General features: G+C 54.3%; 5 protein-coding genes across 5 annotated transcripts; all 5 read left to right on the top strand.

Moving 5' to 3' along the window:
- The first annotated feature begins 314 nt into the window (after positions 1-314).
- Positions 315-9,606, top strand: QC763_502730 (uncharacterized protein). Its single transcript, XM_062912871.1, has 7 exons — positions 315-2,034; positions 2,107-2,166; positions 2,239-2,354; positions 2,422-6,723; positions 6,789-7,802; positions 7,867-9,427; positions 9,448-9,606. Exons 1-6 carry the CDS (start codon positions 1,657-1,659, stop codon positions 9,167-9,169), a joined length of 7,173 nt encoding a protein of 2,390 aa, XP_062763764.1. The 5' UTR covers positions 315-1,656; the 3' UTR covers positions 9,170-9,427; positions 9,448-9,606.
- Positions 9,607-9,900: 294 nt separating this feature from the next.
- On the top strand, positions 9,901-11,034 carry QC763_502720 (uncharacterized protein; the record flags this gene model as incomplete). Its single annotated transcript, XM_062912870.1, has 1 exon — positions 9,901-11,034. The coding sequence occupies one exon, from the start codon at positions 9,901-9,903 to the stop codon at positions 11,032-11,034; it is 1,134 nt and encodes a 377-aa protein (XP_062763765.1).
- Positions 11,035-11,469: 435 nt separating this feature from the next.
- QC763_502710 (uncharacterized protein) lies at positions 11,470-13,626 on the top strand. Its single transcript, XM_062912869.1, has 4 exons — positions 11,470-12,257; positions 12,335-12,568; positions 12,641-13,321; positions 13,385-13,626. The coding sequence occupies exons 1-4, from the start codon at positions 11,831-11,833 to the stop codon at positions 13,501-13,503; spliced, it is 1,461 nt and encodes a 486-aa protein (XP_062763766.1). The 5' UTR covers positions 11,470-11,830; the 3' UTR covers positions 13,504-13,626.
- Positions 13,627-14,511: 885 nt separating this feature from the next.
- On the top strand, positions 14,512-15,088 carry QC763_502705 (uncharacterized protein; the record flags this gene model as incomplete). The annotated part of the gene is made up of 2 exons (XM_062912868.1): positions 14,512-14,809; positions 14,856-15,088. The coding sequence occupies 2 exons, from the start codon at positions 14,512-14,514 to the stop codon at positions 15,086-15,088; spliced, it is 531 nt and encodes a 176-aa protein (XP_062763767.1).
- Positions 15,089-15,850: 762 nt separating this feature from the next.
- Positions 15,851-17,169, top strand: QC763_502700 (uncharacterized protein). The gene is made up of 3 exons (XM_062912867.1): positions 15,851-16,073; positions 16,143-16,631; positions 16,701-17,169. The coding sequence occupies exons 1-3, from the start codon at positions 15,993-15,995 to the stop codon at positions 16,914-16,916; spliced, it is 786 nt and encodes a 261-aa protein (XP_062763768.1). The 5' UTR covers positions 15,851-15,992; the 3' UTR covers positions 16,917-17,169.
- The last annotated feature ends 268 nt before the right edge of the window (positions 17,170-17,437 follow it).

Here is a 17,437-nt window from a genome sequence, read left to right on the forward strand (position 1 = left end):
TAACTAACATGACTTCCAAGGTCTATCTACCCTACACATCTATGGTCGGGATAAGCTTCCGAGGCGTGCGGTGTTGAAGAGGCACAGAGGGCTAAGTCATCCTGCCGTTGAACATAGCCGTTGTCGGGTGTTAGTGTATGCCAGATGGCAGACCTGCTTGCCAGGCGGGATGGGGGATGCCAGCGCGCGCGCGCCGCGGTGTGGCGTCGAATGACGGAACACTAGCCAGGTAGGTACCGGTAAGCGAAGGGGTGTGGACCTTTTGTTCGTTCTTGGCGCACCACTCTTTTCAGGAACTCGAAGCCGCCGACCGAAACATCTTCTCCAGAGAAAAAAAAGGAGCACCAGCAGCAGAAGCAGAAACACGAAGGCCACTAACAGCTGGCTCCATCCCGGTCATTTCGTCGTTTCGGCCTGTCAGTGTCAGCAACACAGAGACATCCGCGACATTCTTCTCTTGCAGTGAGTGCCATCAACCCAGGGCAATGGTCCAGAACGACACCAAAGCAGCAGGGACATTTCTTGTCGTCGCGCTGGGCAGTCGACAGAGGCCGTGGCAAGGCGCGAACAAGCACGCAAAGACTTCTTCTTTTCCGCTTTCCGAAGCCCGATCGAGCGGGTCGCATCGAATCTGCCGCGGTACCTCCTCTGCGATCCCTGTCTGCGCACGCTCGTATCGAATCAAGCTGCCAGGGCCCAATGGTCACAGTGCGCTGGACATGGAGGGTCGGAGGCGACAAACCAGGGCACTCTCCACCGTGCCGACACAGGTTTTGCACCATGAACCTCGACAAGCCTCTCAAGCTTCCAGTCTAACCCGCCTTATCGCCCGTCCCAAGAAAAGGGGCAGCAGTGCACCGTCGCACCGGCCAAGGCCTGGATAAGGGAAAATTGGGAAAGGCACCACCTGTTGCATTCATCCACATCCGCCCACCAGCCTCCTCTGCCTTGCCGGGTTCTTCATGTCGAGAACTTGTGTTTTTGTTTTGGCCTTCATGTTCATCTCACCGTCTCACGGGGGCCATGCCGGCATCTGCTTTCCTTCGACGGCCTTTCCAAGGAGATGGCCGAGGGTCCGCGAAATGATGTCGATGCCGTCGAGATGAAGTGGGAAAAGGAGAGCTGATGAGCCAACGAGCGAACATGCCGAAAGTGATAATTCCTATCAAAAGCAACTGATAGGCTGAGTGGCCTCGACGCGGCTCCGCCTATCTGCGCTCCGGTATTCTTCCGCGCGCGAGGGTGGCCAACGCGAGCTGGGGAGGTGTGGCAGCTGTGATGCTCCCACGCCCAGCATCCAGATCTCCACTTGGAAGGTCTGACCACGGGTTTCCATGCCCCCTTTTCCCGCCTCTCTCTCTCTGTGACCGGATGGGGCTTCGTCGTGTCGTGGAATTCACAGCTAGGGCTGGCTGGCCTGTCCAACGTGTCTCGTCCGTCCGGGGGTCGGGAGGGGGGGGAGGGCTTCGATAGCGCGCATCTTTTTCCCTTTCTAATCTGTTGGTGGTTGCCATCATCGTCCTTCTTTGTATTGTTGTGTTTTCGAAAGTCGTACTGCTGAATTTTTGTCTTGTCTTGTCTTTTGTTTTTTATTTGGCATTGTCTCTCGTTTCCAAACCTACTGTCGCTCCCAATGAGAGGCGAGCGACGGTCAACATGATCCGCCCTCCGTTCTTTTCGAATGCCCTACTCATCACCCTCCTTACGGCCACCACACTCGTTCAAGGCCTCAGATACGACAAGGATGAAGAGAACTGGAACCTCAACACGAAGAAGTCGGCCAAGACGCCGCTCGAATATGACTACGATGTCTCTCTACGACCAGAAAACTACACCTACATGGACTCCCCCACAAACTGGCGGATGCCCGTATACACTCTCTTTTTAGATCGATGGGTCAATGGCGACCCAAACAATGACGACATCAACGGCACCCTCTACGAGACCGACATGATGAGCACGCAGCTACGCTTTGGAGGAGATCTCGAAGGACTGAGAGACTCTCTCGACTACATTGCTGGCATGGGTGCCAAGGTATGCTGAACGGCGGGGGCGGGGGGTTCGACCATCAAAGAAGAGAGGGCGGAGGGTGCTGACAGACGACAGGCCATTTACATTGCTGGATCTCCCTTCATCAACTTGCCATGGGGTGCCGACTCCTACTCGGTATGTGCAACTAGAGCTCACCTATCTTGGGTGTGGTGGTAGTGGAAGATGTACTGACCGAGGCCATGCCAGCCCATCGACTTGACTATGCTTGATAAGCACTTTGGACACATCCGTGAGTGGCAGGAGGTTATCCATGAAATTCACGAGCGCAACATGTGGGTTATCATCGATAACACTATGGCTACGTAAGTTTGCTTCCAGCAGGTGGTTCCGCTGAGGTGGTGCAAAATCTGACATGTCTCTCCCTGGCAGCATGAGTGATCTGATTGGTTTCGAGGGCTTCCTCAACGAGACGACGCCTTTCCGGACCGAAGAACACAAGGTTCTGTGGAAGTCTGATCGTGTGTACCCCGACTTCTCCATCGGTAACGAGTACAACGAAACATGTGACTACCCCGAATTCTGGTACGAGGACGGCAAGCGCATCAAGCCGCCAGGACTCAAGGGCTGCTACAACAGTGATTTTGACCAGTATGGTGATATCGAAGCCTTCGGTGTGTTTCCCGATTGGCAGCGTCAGCTGGCCAAGTTCGCCTCGGTGCAGGATCGTCTCCGCGACTGGCATCCTTCTGTGGCCGCCCGTATTGAACACTTTTCTTGCATGGCCGTGAGGGCGCTGGACATTGATGCTTTCCGTATCGACAAGGCCGTCCAGGTCACGGTGGACGCCCAGGCTTCCTTCAGCTCTGCGATGCGCAAGTGTGCCACCGAAATTGGCAAGACCAACTTTGCCGTCTTTGGTGAAATCACGAGCGGCAACACGCTTGGATCCATTTACATTGGCCGTGGCCGCGAGCCCGGGGCGGCCGAGAACTTGCATCCCGAAAAGGCCATGAACATGGACTCGGACTGGAAGAACAACCAGGACCTTTTTGTCCGGGAGCCTGGCAACAGTGCCCTCGACGGCGGTGCTTTCCACTACTCCATCTACCGTTCCATGACGCGTTTCCTCGGCCTCAGTGGCCATCTCCAGGCCGGTTTCGACTTGTCTGTCGACTGGGTCATGACCTGGCACGAGATGCTCAAGACCAACGACATGTACAATGCCAACACGGGCAAGTTCGACCCTCGCCATCTCTACGGTGCCACCAATCAGGATGTGTTCCGTTGGCCGTCGGTTGTTCAGGGCATGGAGCGTCAGTTGCTCGCCTATTTCATCATCACGTTTGTGCTCCCCGGCGCGCCCATCATCTACTACGGCGAGGAGCAGGCGCTCTACGCCCTCGATGGTACGGCTGCCAACTACGTTTTCGGTCGCCAGGCGATGGCCCCCTCGCCAGCGTGGAAGGCACACGGGTGCTTCCAGCTCAACGTCACGCAGTACATTGGCTGGCCCGTCGAGAAGGGCCGTCTCGGCTGCCAGGACGACGGCGTTGCTCGTGACCACCGCGATCCTGCGGCCCATCTGCGGAACACCTTCAAGCACATGTTTGCCATCCGCGATCACCTTCGCAGCATCGATCATGGCTGGTACCTCAAGACTCTCGCCAAGCAAACCGAGGAGATTTGGCTGGATGGTAGCACAAACTTGACCGAGACTGGTATCTGGAGCGTTGGCCGGGGGACCTCCGACACGCAACCCGAGGACGAAGAGCCTGTGTGGCTCATCTACAGCAACCGTAACAAGACCCATACTTACGAATTTGACTGCAGCAACCCCGATACCTCCAACAAGGGCGCCTTCATCGCTCCCTTTGACGCTGGCACCAAGATTCGGGATGTCTTTGAGGACGGACCTGAGATCACTCTCGAGGCTTCTCCTGTCAAGAACGAGTTCGGCAACAGCACCAAGAATGCGGGCTGTCTCAGCAAGATTGTCATGCCCCCTTATGGCTTCAAGATGTATGTGCTCAAGGATAGCTGGCTCGAGCCGGCTCCCATGATCACCAAGTTTGAACCCGGTCATGACATGTCTATCGATTCCACCGGCAAGGGCGGCGTGATCCCGATTCGTCTCGAGTTCAACCACGAGATGGACTGCGACTCTGTCAAGAAATCGACCACCGCCGTCCTCACGGTGGACCACTCGGGCATAGCCAACCCCAAGAAGCTCGACATCACCTGGGACAACAATGCCTGTGGGACGTTTACCCCCTCCGAGAAGAGCGAGTACATCGGGTCGATCGAGTCAACTTGGAAGATCACTGGAAAGCTCACCAATGTCCAAGACGGCATCATCAAGCTGTCCGTCAGGAACGCTACTAGAGAGGACGGATCTGCCAGCACCAATGCCAATGATCATTTCTTGATCCGGTTTGGGGCGCCAAACAACCCGGTCGTGTTTCCATCGTCGGCCAACTACTCCCGCACCCTCTTGCACTTTGATGGAAACAGGATGGCCATCAATCACAGCGCCGCGGGCGCTACGCACTTCAGGTTTAGCACCGACTTCGGTTCCCTCTGGAGCGAGTGGTTCCCGTACGACGCCGAAAAGACATACCAAGAAGTCGACGCCATGTACCGAGACAACACTCTCTGGACAGGCACGGAGCTGCAGAAGTGGGAGGGCAAGCACCTGCAGGTTCAGTACTTCAGCAAGCCCCTCGGCTCATCCGGCTTCATCCAGCACGCCGACAGCAACGACATCACCTTTGAGCGCCATGTCCCACACATTCGAATCCACGGTCCGTACAACAAGTGGGGCTATGATGCCGGCTTGCCCGGCTCCATGGACTTGGTTCACCACCACACCTGGGAGCTGCACTACATGTATGAGTGGCCGGCCGAGTTCCAGCTGAACGTTTGGGGTATTAATCCCGACAACCAGCCCGATGTCGGCTTCATCTACGGTGACATTGACAACGACGGCATCGTCGACCGTCTTCCCCCGAGCAGTCTGGCCAGAAACGTGATCAACATCACCGAGCCCCCCCCCCTGCCGCAGCTCGCCTACAAGCTCGTCTACAACGACGCCACGTGGAGATTCGAGTACATTCCCACTGGTCACATTGGCATCCAGGTGGTTCTCTTCATCCTCCTTGCCATCATTCCCGTCTTGCTCGCCGTGCTTGCAGGCTGGATCTACATGCACAGCTTCTACCAGGTCAAGATCAACAAGTCCGGCTTCAGCTCCAAGGGCTGGGTCCCGCTCAAGCTTGGCAACCTGTCCAAGCTTGACTTCCGGAATCTTGGCAAGGGTGGTGTCGAGATGAGCCCCATGCCTCCCCCGCCTCCCAGCGCTGCCTTGGTTCCTTTTGGTAGCGGCGGTGGTCAGAGGACCGTCTTGATCGCGACCATGGAGTACAACATTGACGATTTTGGCATCAAGATCAAGATTGGTGGTCTCGGTGTGATGGCTCAGCTCATGGGTTCTGCCCTGAAGCACATGAACCTCATCTGGGTCATTCCGGTCGTCGGCGATGTCACGTATCCCTTTGACAGCATGCAGGCCGCCGAGCCCATGTACGTCCAGGTCATGGGCCAGCCGTACGAGATTGAGGTCTACTACTATACTGTTAACAACATCACCTACGTCCTCCTGGACGCCCCCATCTTCCGCAAGCAGACCAAGGCCAACCCCTACATCGCGCGCATGGACGACATTGAGTCGGCCATCCTGTACGCCGCCTGGAACTCCTGCATTGCCGAAACCATCCGCCGGTTCCCCGTCGACATCTACCACATCAACGACTACCACGGTGCCGCCGCCCCTCTGTATCTCCTTCCTCAGACCGTCCCCTGCTGTCTCTCGCTCCACAACGCCGAGTTCCAAGGTATGTGGCCTATGCGCACACCTGAGGAGCAAAAGGAAGTCTGCGAGGTCTTTAACCTCCCCCCCGAGGTGGTCAGGGACTATGTCCAGTATGGTTCCGTGTTTAACCTGCTCCACGCCGGTGCGAGCTACCTCCGTATCCACCAACGTGGCTTTGGTGCCGTCGGTGTGTCCCGAAAATACGGTGACCGTTCTCTGGCCCGCTACCCTATCTTCTGGAGTTTGAAGAACATTGGCCAGCTGCCCAACCCCGACCCCTCGGACACTGCCGACTGGGACCCGAACGAGGATATCTCGAACCAGTCGAAGGAGATCGAGATTGACCAGAGCTTTGAGGAGAAGAGAGGCGACCTCCGCCGTCAGGCCCAAGAGTGGGCTGGCCTTGAGGTGGACCCCACAGCCGAGCTCTTCGTCTTCGTCGGGCGTTGGAGTTTGCAGAAGGGTGTTGATTTGATCGCTGATATTTTCCCCAGCATTTTGGAGAAGTACCCCAAGACGCAGCTCATTTGCGTCGGCCCCGTCATTGATCTGTACGGCCGTTTTGCGGCCCTCAAGTTGGAAAAGCTGATGAAGAAGTACCCCAAGAGGGTCTACAGCAAGCCCGAGTTCACCCAACTCCCGCCATACATCTTCAGCGGTGCCGAGTTCGCCCTGATTCCGTCTCGTGATGAACCTTTCGGCCTGGTTGCCGTCGAGTTCGGAAGAAAGGGTGCGCTCGGTGTCGGCGCTCGTGTTGGTGGTCTTGGTCAGATGCCCGGTTTCTGGTACACTGTCGAGTCCATGACCCCCTCCCATTTGCTCCAGCAGTTCAGGCAGGCTATTGTCTCGGCTCTGGATTGCAAGTAAGTTGACCACAGCGTTCCTGCCTTTGCTGACGAACACGACTGACACACCTGATACTTTGCAGACACAACAAGCGCCAAATGATGAGAGCGTGGAGTGCGAAGCAGCGTTTCCCCGTCGCCCAGTGGCTCAAGCAGCTGGACGAGCTCTACAGCGAGTCCATCCGCATCCACCAAAAGGAGGCCAAGAAGAAGAAGTTTGATGCGCTCAGCCCCAGCCCCATGGGGACCAGGCCATCGTCTCGTGCCAGCAACATCTCGAACACTTACGTGGATCCAACCGGCGGCGCTCACACTCCAGGAATCACCCCCAGCCCAAGTCCAGGACCAGAACAAGGCCTCATGACGCCGAGACTGGCTTCCCCAGAAGCCCTGCCCACGCCCACGGCGCCATGGGCAGGTGGTATGAAGTCCAACTCGCCTCGTGAATCGGTTGCCAGCTCCATCAATGGAAACACACTGTACGCCAATCCCGCGGCCCAAAGTAGTACTGTCAGCGTTGACAGTTTCGCAATCAGGGCCCAGAAAGACGGCATGCACTCCCCAGGACTCGCCCCATCGGACAACGGACTCAGCCTCCCCCGGCCGGCCTTTGGAAATGCCAACCGCAACAGCAGTCTTCTCAGTCTTCCCGATGTCGTCGGTGACAGGCAAGACTTCAAGCTGCAGCAGGTGGACCAGTTCTTCAACGACACCAACGGAGAGTACTATGCCGAGTTCGAAGACATGCTCGAGACGTTGAGCGCCGGCAACTCGACCAACGAACTGTGCATCGAAACATTCCTCAAGAGAAGCGAAAAGGAGTGGTTCGCAAGATATCGTGACGCCAAGCTTGGGCGGTATAGAGAATCCCACATCGGCAGCCCTGGCAGCCGGCCCGAGTCGAGAAACGGTCTTGGTGGGCGAAACGAGTCGGTTGTCAGCCGTGGACGTCAACGACACCGCAGCATGACCCCCAGCGGTCTGGCCAGGTCCGTCTTCGAGACCTCGCCACCAGGCAATGGCGGCGGCGGCGGCGGCATGGTGGACGATGAGTTCCTGTTGGGCGATGGTTACAGAGCACCAACAGGTCTCAAGAGGTATGAACACACACCCTCCGTCTGGAGAACATGAATAACGATGCTAACCTTCCTTGTTGTGCAGAATCATGTCTATTCGCATCGGTGACTGGCCCATCTACTCATTCTTCCTCGCCCTCCAGCAAGTCATTTCCGTCAGCTCGTACCAGATTGTCCTCCTCACAGGCGAAACCAACCAAACGCCAGAAAAGCTCTACATGGTCGCCGCTACCTACCTGGCCACGTCGTTGATCTGGTGGGCACTCGAGAGAAACTTCAAGTCTGTCTACTCGCTCTCGGCCCCGTGGTTCTTTTACGGTCTTGCCTTCATGTTGATTGGCATTTCGCCCCTGCTTTCCGACTGGCGCGTGTCCAACAAGCTCGAGGAAGCTGCCACCTGCTTCTATGCCGCTGGCGCCAGCTCCGGTGCCCTGTCCTTTGCGCTCAACTTTGGTGACGAAGGTGGCGCGCCTACCAAGCAGTGGATCACTCGTGCCCTCGTGGTGTCGGGCTTTGCGCAGGTGTTCAGCATTGGTCTCTGGTACTGGGGCTCCATTGTCTCGACTCTGGATCCCACATCCACCATCTTCGTCGGCACTTCCAAGGTCCCCCAAGCCATCGTCGTCGGCATTCCCATCTGCCTGCTCATGTGGGCCATTGGTGCCATGCTTTATGTTGGTCTCCCTGACTTTTACCGGCAATCTCCGGCGAGCATTCCCGGTTTCTGGATCTCGCTTTGGCGCCGCAAGGTCGTCCCCTGGTTCTTTGTCATGATCATCATCCAAAACTACTGGCTGTCGGCTCCCTATGGCCGCAGCTGGCAGTTCCTGTTCAACACGCAGCACGTTCCCGGCTGGGGTATCTTCTTGCTTGCCTTGGGCTTCTACGTCGGCCTTTGGGCCCTCGTCTTGTGGGGCTTCTCTCATTTCAGCGAGGAGCACACCTGGCTCCTGCCCATCTTCGCCATCGGCCTCTGCGCACCACGGTGGGCGCAAGAGTTCTGGGGCACATCCGGCATCGGCTGGTACCTCCCGTGGGCTGGTGGCCCTGTCGGCTCAGCCATTCTTTCCCGCTGCCTGTGGCTCTGGTTGGGTCTCTTGGACAACATCCAGGGCGTCGGGTTGGGCATGTTGCTGCTGGCCACGCTGACCAGACAGCACGTCCTGACCGTCTTGGTGGGCGCCCAGGTCATCGGCAGTGCTTTCACCATGCTGGCGCGGGCGACCAGTCCCAACGCACTCTCGCCCAACACCACGTTCCCTGACTTCAGCCAGGGCATCATGCCTGGAGCAGCGAGTCCTTACTTCTGGGTGTGTCTGGGATTCCAGCTGATCATCCCCTTTGGGTTCTTCAAGTTCTTCAGGAAGGAGCAGGTCGAGAAGCCCTAAAGGTTTTGCTATACTACCTTTATCGTAATGCCTATTGTGCGTCTTGTTGCTGTTGCAGCCATGTTGGTGTTTTATGTCGGGTTGGCGGGCGGGCCGGCGTGCAAGGAAGCCTTTGTTTTTTGGTTTTCATTTTCTCACTCACCATGACGAAAGGGTAATAGACGGAAACGGATTCCAATGTCAAAGAAACTTATGGGAGGTTGGAAATGGGTTTCCAACTGGGGAAAAGTACATGATGACATTCACACACAGACACACACAAACACACACACATACACACACACATAACTGCCTAGAGATTCGGTCCGACATAGCATACATTTTCTTACAGTCCTTTACTTTTTATTTATAGTTGGCGGTAATTACATCTTTGTAGTGTATATAGTTGACGAAGCATCCATGATTTTCTGAAGTGTATTGTTGTTCCATTTCCCCTACGTCATGTCCCATCTTCTTGGGTCACCTTGTGCTTGCTTGCTCCTGCCAGAAAATGCGAGCAACCGTTGGCCAAGTCGTCGTACCAGTTTGCTCCCGTTGTCGTACCTACCACGAACCACACACCAGCACAAAGCCCCAGTAACGGTCACCGAGTCGGCTACAAATAGCGAGTTACTTTCGGCCCTCTTCCTACACCATTTTCCCCCTCCAACGAACTCACTCATCACCCCCGCCACGTACGAGTCGTCACTTTTTGCCTTTTTCCATCTCGATCCCCACCCTCCTTGCCAAACATGGCCGGGTACCTCCTCTCCAAGCTCGGCTTCGACCTGAAGAATCAAGCAGATAACCTCGACCCTGGCAACAACGACGACCGCCCCCCTCCCCTCCCGCAACTCCACATCTCCACCGAGGACCACTTTCCCCCTTCCACGCAAGGGACCTACCCCCGTCTGTGCCAGCTATCCGACGGCTCCCTCCTCAAGAGCTACACCACCTTTGGCTCTGACGGGGAGAGAGTCCTGGTTGTATCACGCAGCGTTGACCAAGCTCGTTCGTTCGAAGTCGTGGGGGAAATCACACGCTCCCACGGTGACTGCGACAACTGTTTTCTTGCTGAGCTGGAGCCGGGGGTTGTGTTGGCTGCTTTTAGGAACCATGATTTGAGCGGTGAAGATGGTAATAAGCCGACCTGGTTCCGGATTACGGTTTGTCGATCTCGGGATGGGGGGAGGATTTGGGAGTATTTGAGCCAGGCGGTGGAGAAAGGGGGCTCAGATGGGGTGTGGGAGCCGTTTGTAAGGATTCCTGTGGGGAGGCGAGAGGAGGTGCAGTTGTTTTATTCGGCCGAGGCGGAGCAGGGGCAGAGGCAGGACACGATGATGGTTGTTAGTGGGGATGGCGGGGAGACGTGGTCAGAGCCGAGGAGGATTACGGGGGAGGAGGGGTTGAGAGATGGGATGGTGGGAATTGCCGGTATGAAGGATGCAGTTTCTGGCAAAGAGGCGCTGGTGATGGTGTTGGAGACCACAAGGTGTGGGCCTGGGAGGTTTAGCATTGAGGCGGTGATTTCGTACGACGAGGGACTGAGCTGGGCGTCAAGGCAAGAGGTGTACAAGCCATCTGGAGAGGGTAAAAATGCCGGGGCACCGCAGATTGTGACTCTGGCTGGTGGGGAGGGAGTGGCGGTGGTATTTATGACAGATGAGGATGGGAACAAAGGGGTATGGCCTTCTGGGGCCAAGATCAAGACTGTTTTAGGGGTTGGGTTGGGGAATGGAGTGATCAACTGGAGTCGGGAGGCTGATACTGTTTTCGAGGAGGGGAGTTCATGGCCAGGGATTCTAGGAGTCGGTCACGGGGAGGCGCTGGTGGTCTGCGAGACGAGGAGCAGAATTGGGGGTAGGCTGTTGAGCTTGGATCTCTGACATCCATGACCATGTCCTAATCGGCCTCTTGTCGTATGACAGCATTTGACGAAGCCCGAGATGAGGAACTAGACGGTAACTCAACATGATTTCTTCAACTACCCAAATATTTGTTGGATTTCGCTCGAATCCAGTCCTCCAGATCAATATGGAGTAGTGGTTGCTTCACCCAACTGCAACATGCACAAGCCTAGAGTGGTAACCTGAACCAAACCACCGGTTTTCTTGGGTCTTAAGCGAACTGGAATATGCGCCGGCAAAAGAGCTGAACAGACTGCACGGCAGTCGTGACGGGTGTAATCCGTACCTAGGTATTTATCCGCCGCTCAGCATATCACAGGCGCGGCAGATCCTTCGACGCGATCATGTCTGCCTTACCCCGGATCGGTTAAAAGCACCGCTTCCCGTCTTACCCCAGATCTTGGGCTGATCACCATTCACGAGCTGAGAACTGAAACAGCTAACCGCAGGAAGAAGTGACAATGCAGTCAGCGCTCCCGCTGACAGTTTCTCTTCTCAATTTGGAGCGCGGGGCTAGTTCTTCCACAAGATATGATAGCTTTATAGGTGGTTCACTTCGTCTTCCCTTCACCCAAAGCTTACCTGCCCATCGTTGCATTTGAGATTCCGTGATACCTCCTCTGCTTGTAGCGTTGCATGCATGGCCGTGTGCAGCGGACATTTTACGATCTTCACCTCTCACCTAGTTGACGTCGAACCTCCAGGGTAGGCGTCATTGTTGTCGGGGTACTGGAAAACCCCAGCGTCGAACAGTTGGGACAACTTTACCAGCACCATGTTGCTTCACTTCGCCATATACACCACTCTTTTTCTTACAGTCAGTCATGGAGCCAGTCTTCCTAATCTCAGCAATGAACATTCACTCGATGATGGTGATAAGGGCGGAGGGAAGCGTACAAGAGACCCAGGCTATGTGCGCATGCCGGTGTCGAGACAGAAGTTCAAGAGTAAGGGAAAGTCAAAAAGGGGCTGGCATTGGGGGACCCCGACCGACCCTCAGAATGACTCCCCATCTTTGAAGTCAAATCAACCCTTCCAACCTACTCATGCGTCATCATCGACAAGACCAACGCCAACTCTGACTAGAATAACGAGATCCCCACCAACCCAGCAGTCTCCGACTTTGCATCGCCGAGCAGCAGACAGAAGATGGGGCTGGTCCAATCTTGAAGAACTGGGCGGCATTGCCTACATCATCCAGTGTTCGTGCTCCACCCTTGAATTCAATTTCCACCTGATTTCAACCCCTGCTGACAAGTCCACAAACTTCTTTCTATAGTGGACATTGGCACGCCCCCTCAAAAAGTCCGCGTCTTCGTAGACACCGGCTCGTACGAACTCTGGGTCAACCCCCGCTGCAGCACGTCGGCGTCGGATTCCCTCTGCCAGACGTTTGGCAACTACTTCCCATCCAAGTCAAACTCCGCCATGCACATTGGTGGCAACTTTGCCGTCACCTACGGCACAGGGGCAGTGCGAGGAAGCTACTGGAGCGACGTGATGAGTATTGCAAGTCTGTCACACCTCCCCCAACTCTACAGGTACTTCTCACTTTCATGCTTGAGACTGACAACCCCCTAAAAAGTGCTTCAAATCCCCCAAGTCCAGTTCGCCGTAGCAGCGGACAGCAACTACACCTTCGCTGGCATCCTCGGTTTAGGCTACGCTTACCCCTATTCCATCCCCTACCCCTCCGTCCTCAACCTCATGGTCTCCCAGAAGATGATATCCGCCCCCATCTTCAGCCTCGGCCTCGGCGGCGACGGCGACGGCTTCAGCGAGATTATTTTTGGCGGAGTCAACCGCTGGAAGTTTGCCGGGCCGCTGGTCCCGGTCTCCATTTGGCCTCCCGTCAAAGAGCAGGATCCGAGATGGGTGCAATACTGGGTCAATGTCACCAGCGTCGGGTTGACGAAGCCAAAAGAGGCAGGAAAACTGTACACACCTCGGGAAGGGTTTTCCATGCCGACGTTGATCGACACAGGCTCGACGTTGAGCTACATCCGGGAGGACCTCGTGGCGGTGATAGGGCAGCAGTTCAACGCCGAGATTGACACACAGGGGAATTACTTTGTAGACTGTAAGTACAGGGACGTGGCGGGGACGGTGGACTTTGGGTTCAACAGCGGCGCGATGGTGATCAATGTGCGGTACAAGGATTTCATCTACCAGCTCTACCCGGGCAGGTGCATGCTTGGGGTGCAGCCGGCGGATTATGGGAGCACGTACTATGTGCTGGGAGACACGTTCATCAGGGGTGCTTATTGTGAGTCTTGCCCGTTTCTTAGAGTCAGCAAAATATCTACAAAGCTGACACATGCATACATAGTGGTATTTGATCAGCAATCAGACGTTGTGTGGATGAATCAGTACTATAATTGTGGCGACGGGGTAGTAACAGTGGGACAAACCCCAAGGGATACCGAGAATGTTGTCGGCGCGTGCTAGCTGAGGTAGCTTTTGCGGTCATTGTGTTGTAGGTACCCTGAGCATGTATAAAGCAACTTGTTTTCTCCCACAGTCCTCTGCACCTGGACTCTGAACCTCGAACCGCCTACTTCTTCAACTGCGGCCAACACAGGGGAAAGTCATGGAAACACCGGGAAACATCAAATTCCAAAGCTACGATAGGATCATGAATGCGAACCTACGTGGCCACCGAAATGCGTACGAGCATCCGGTGATCATGGAGTTTAGAGATCGAACTGTACCAAGACGCCTAGTTGCAAATCGCGCTCGATATGCCATGGCCGGGTGTATTTCCCAGTGACCATGACCCCTTCGGCATGGCTGGGAACCTCCTTCCGGTTCAACATATTCGAACTTGGCAAGGTCTAGCTACTGTTTCTGGGAGGATGCGGGCGCAGATGGCCAGGTTCATCAGAGCACCAAGGATTGAGCTGAGATGGAGGCTGTGCTTGCCGCACTTGGGTATCGTGACTGGTCTCTTGAGGGCTGGGTTCGCATCGTCATCATTACCAAGTCGGAATATCTGGGAAAGAACGTTACTCGAAACATGCTCAAGTGGGCAGCGGATCGAGCCCATCGACCACCGGGGCCAGACCCTAAGTACCAAAACGAACAGGAAGCCCACAGATGGGACGACTAAGTCTCTCCGGAGAAGCGATTGCAACACGTAAACCCACACCTTTGTACAATCCCAAGTCGACAGACTGTAATAAAAGCAGTACACAATATGATCGGCGAGCACAACGACGTCAAAGTGACCGCTGCTGAACATGACAATTGCGACGGAAGTGGTCATGTCTGGCAGGGTACCAACTACGCGATTGAGCCGAACCTGCTACCCGAAGACCTGTTCGTGATACAACCCACAAAAAAACATCCTACCAAGGAGCTTGAGAACCGATTCGTGCATTTCCATCATCGAAGCACATGGCCATTTTCACACATGTGAACTTACCCTCGGACTCAACATGTCCGTTCGTCGCCTCCATGGTGTACAACCTAGACAAGAAAACCGACGCCAAGGTCCCGCAACAGCTCGATGGCTACCAGGCTATTGACGAAGACGGTGCTGCTCTGATCGGTGTCATTTCTGCGCTAGAGTCACGTCCCCCTGTCAAAGAAAGCTGCTTTCCTACGCAAGTGTCAGGAGGGCCTGCGATGCCGTTGAACCGCAACAATATGGCCCAATGGTGGATCGATGGTTGGGAGAAACTCATCATCATCACGACGTCCCAGTACGTCCATCACCACGCTACTGAGTCTATGCTGAAATGGGCTGAAAAAGGTTGGCGACGGAAAAGCGAAAATGTGGGAACCTGTTCGCAATCAAGATTGCTGGAAGGAGTTGTCGCAGATGTTGGGTCGCTATGCAATGCACGGCTGTGAGGTTGCCTTTTGGTATGTACCTCCTGAAAAGCATTGGCTGGCTCAGCTGGAGGAGTACATAAAACTCATAAAGGAGAAAAATAAGGCGGCGGAACAGTTAGAAGAGGAGAAGGCAAAGAAGACAGGGGAAGAGAAGAAAGTATTGGAGGAGGAAAGGAAAGTATTGGGGGAGGAATAGAAAGTAGAGGAGGAGGATGACAAAGGTGGACTAGATGTCGAGTCAAATGATGGTTCAGAGAGTGAGGAAGTGATCATCAGCCATGAAAAGAAAAAGAATAAGGGCAGGAAGGCTAATAAGAAGAGGGGCAAGAAGCGAAGATGGAGAGGTCTCAGGGAGAGTACCTGGTAGAATTGGGTCCTTGGCTCACGACGAAGCTGCAAAGCGAAGATGATAGATCGGTAAGTAAGGTAACTTGTGTCAGTGTTATAGAAGAGAAGGGTTTACCGAGCAATACAATGATCATTCTTCATACCATTCTGTTACACAACCAGGGAGAGTAAGCAATTTGTATCCCATCAGAGAATTACCTCCCGTAGGCTACCTATCTAGTCAGGATGGTACTGGTGCTGTTGTGGAGCTTGAAGGGCCAGAGGTGGGGGAACGCAGGGCCCACGCAAAGAACAGGATCACATCTGTCAAAGATGGTCTGGACTTTTCAAGGAGATAATGAATGCAGAGTTAAATTCATGAACACTAGTGCCAGACTAGGCTCCCAGAATGCCAGGACAGAGATTTAGGGCTGTTGTGGCGTCGACGGACCAGTAGAAACTGGATTTTCTACGAGCTAGATACCCTGATTCAGATGTATGTGGTGGCTGGCTGGTGCTGCGCCATCTCACATTCTGGGGGCGCGGAATTCTTTGTACGAATCGCGTTGATGCCCGCGTTTGGATGCTCGGGGTGGAAGTTGCTGTGAAGATCGAGGTAGAAAAACACTTCGATTCCCCATCTCAGGTAGCGATTTGTTGTCTAACGGCATCTAATTGATCAACCTTTGCTACTGTGCTTATCAACACTGTGGGCTTGGAATCTGTGCCCAGTAATCTCTTCACTATCACCGCCAGCTAAAAACAAAGCAACCATGGCACCAGTCTATGCAGACCACCCATTCCCCCTTATCCAGACTCCTGTGTTTGCAGCGAAACAAGACCCGCATGCAAAGGTTGGACCACCTCCATCATCTGATCACCCCTAACGAAACACGCTATTCACACTTCAACTGCATGTACAGGTGGACAGCTTCGACCGTGCCGCCTCGGAAATGGCCAACGCGCACAATCTCATGATCCGCGGCCTTAATTCCATCTATCTTCAAGCTCCACACATCACAGCTCCCGACGTAAAACCCTTTTGCCGGTACATTGCGGCTTTCACCAACCTGATTCACGTCCACCACCACGGCGAGGAGACACATTTCTTTCCAGAGGTAGAGAGGTTGTCGGGGGTGGAGGGAATCATGGAGACGAATGTCCATCAACACGGCGTGTTCAAGAAAGGGCTACACGATCTGGAAGATTACATCAATGGTGTTCTGGCGGATAAACAGGAGTATGACGGTAAGAGGGTAGTGCAGATGATTGATGTATTTGGGAGAAGTCTCGTTGAGCATCTGCGGGATGAAATCCCTACGTTGCAGAGGTTGAGAGAGGTGGATGGAGAGGGGAGAAAGATGGCGGAGTCGATTGAGAGGATCATGGGGGAGGAAGGGGAGAGTTCGATGGTTTGTGCCTTCTCATATACCGACTTTCTCTTTGGCGATCGACTGGCGGCTAATCAAAGGGGGTCATAGAAAGCACTTGGAATGCCTGGCATGTTGTGGTGTTTTGCCAATCTGGACATCCACTTCGAGGACGATATATGGCTGGACTGGCCTGCTGCACCGGGCCCTGTCAAGTTTCTGTATCGGAATGTGTTCTGGTGGGTTTATACTGATCTTAGGAAGTTTGGATCAGTTGACAGGAACGGCAAGCTGAGGGCTCTATATGCTGTTCCCAAGTCAGAATAAGGTAGTGTGCCTGGGGATGGGCCCACTTTGTGGACGGTTCGGTTTTGTTACTACCCCTGTTTGCCCCTATTTGCCCCCTTTATCCTCTTGTTTCTTGCTGCTTTTTGGATGGACACATGGTTACATAAATATTGAATGGATCTGATTACATAGTCGGAGCAGCGATATCAACATGCATAAGAATAGATACATGTGGACATTGCGTTACATGTTGAGGACTTAAAAGATCAGGTAATTCACACGCCTTTGATCATGTTTCAAGGCCTTTCTACCACTAGGTATCTTCTCTTATAAGACTTTTAATCAATATTTCAAGATATTCTTACTGTTTATAAACTGGCCTATTGACCATCTACGAAGGCCAGTTTATGATAGTTTAGACGCTAAAGTTTCACGTGTAATGGCTGTTCAACACAAGACACCCTACCTATGCAGTCTGTGCTACAGCTTCCCACTTCAGTTCCGTCAAATCCAGCTGCGAGTGCCTACCTACCCTTCCACGGAGCCACCTAGCTAGCAAT

Source organism: Podospora pseudopauciseta (assembly GCF_035222475.1).
Source record: "Podospora pseudopauciseta strain CBS 411.78 chromosome 5 map unlocalized CBS411.78m_5.2, whole genome shotgun sequence".
Taxonomy (NCBI): Eukaryota; Fungi; Ascomycota; class Sordariomycetes; order Sordariales; family Podosporaceae; genus Podospora; species Podospora pseudopauciseta.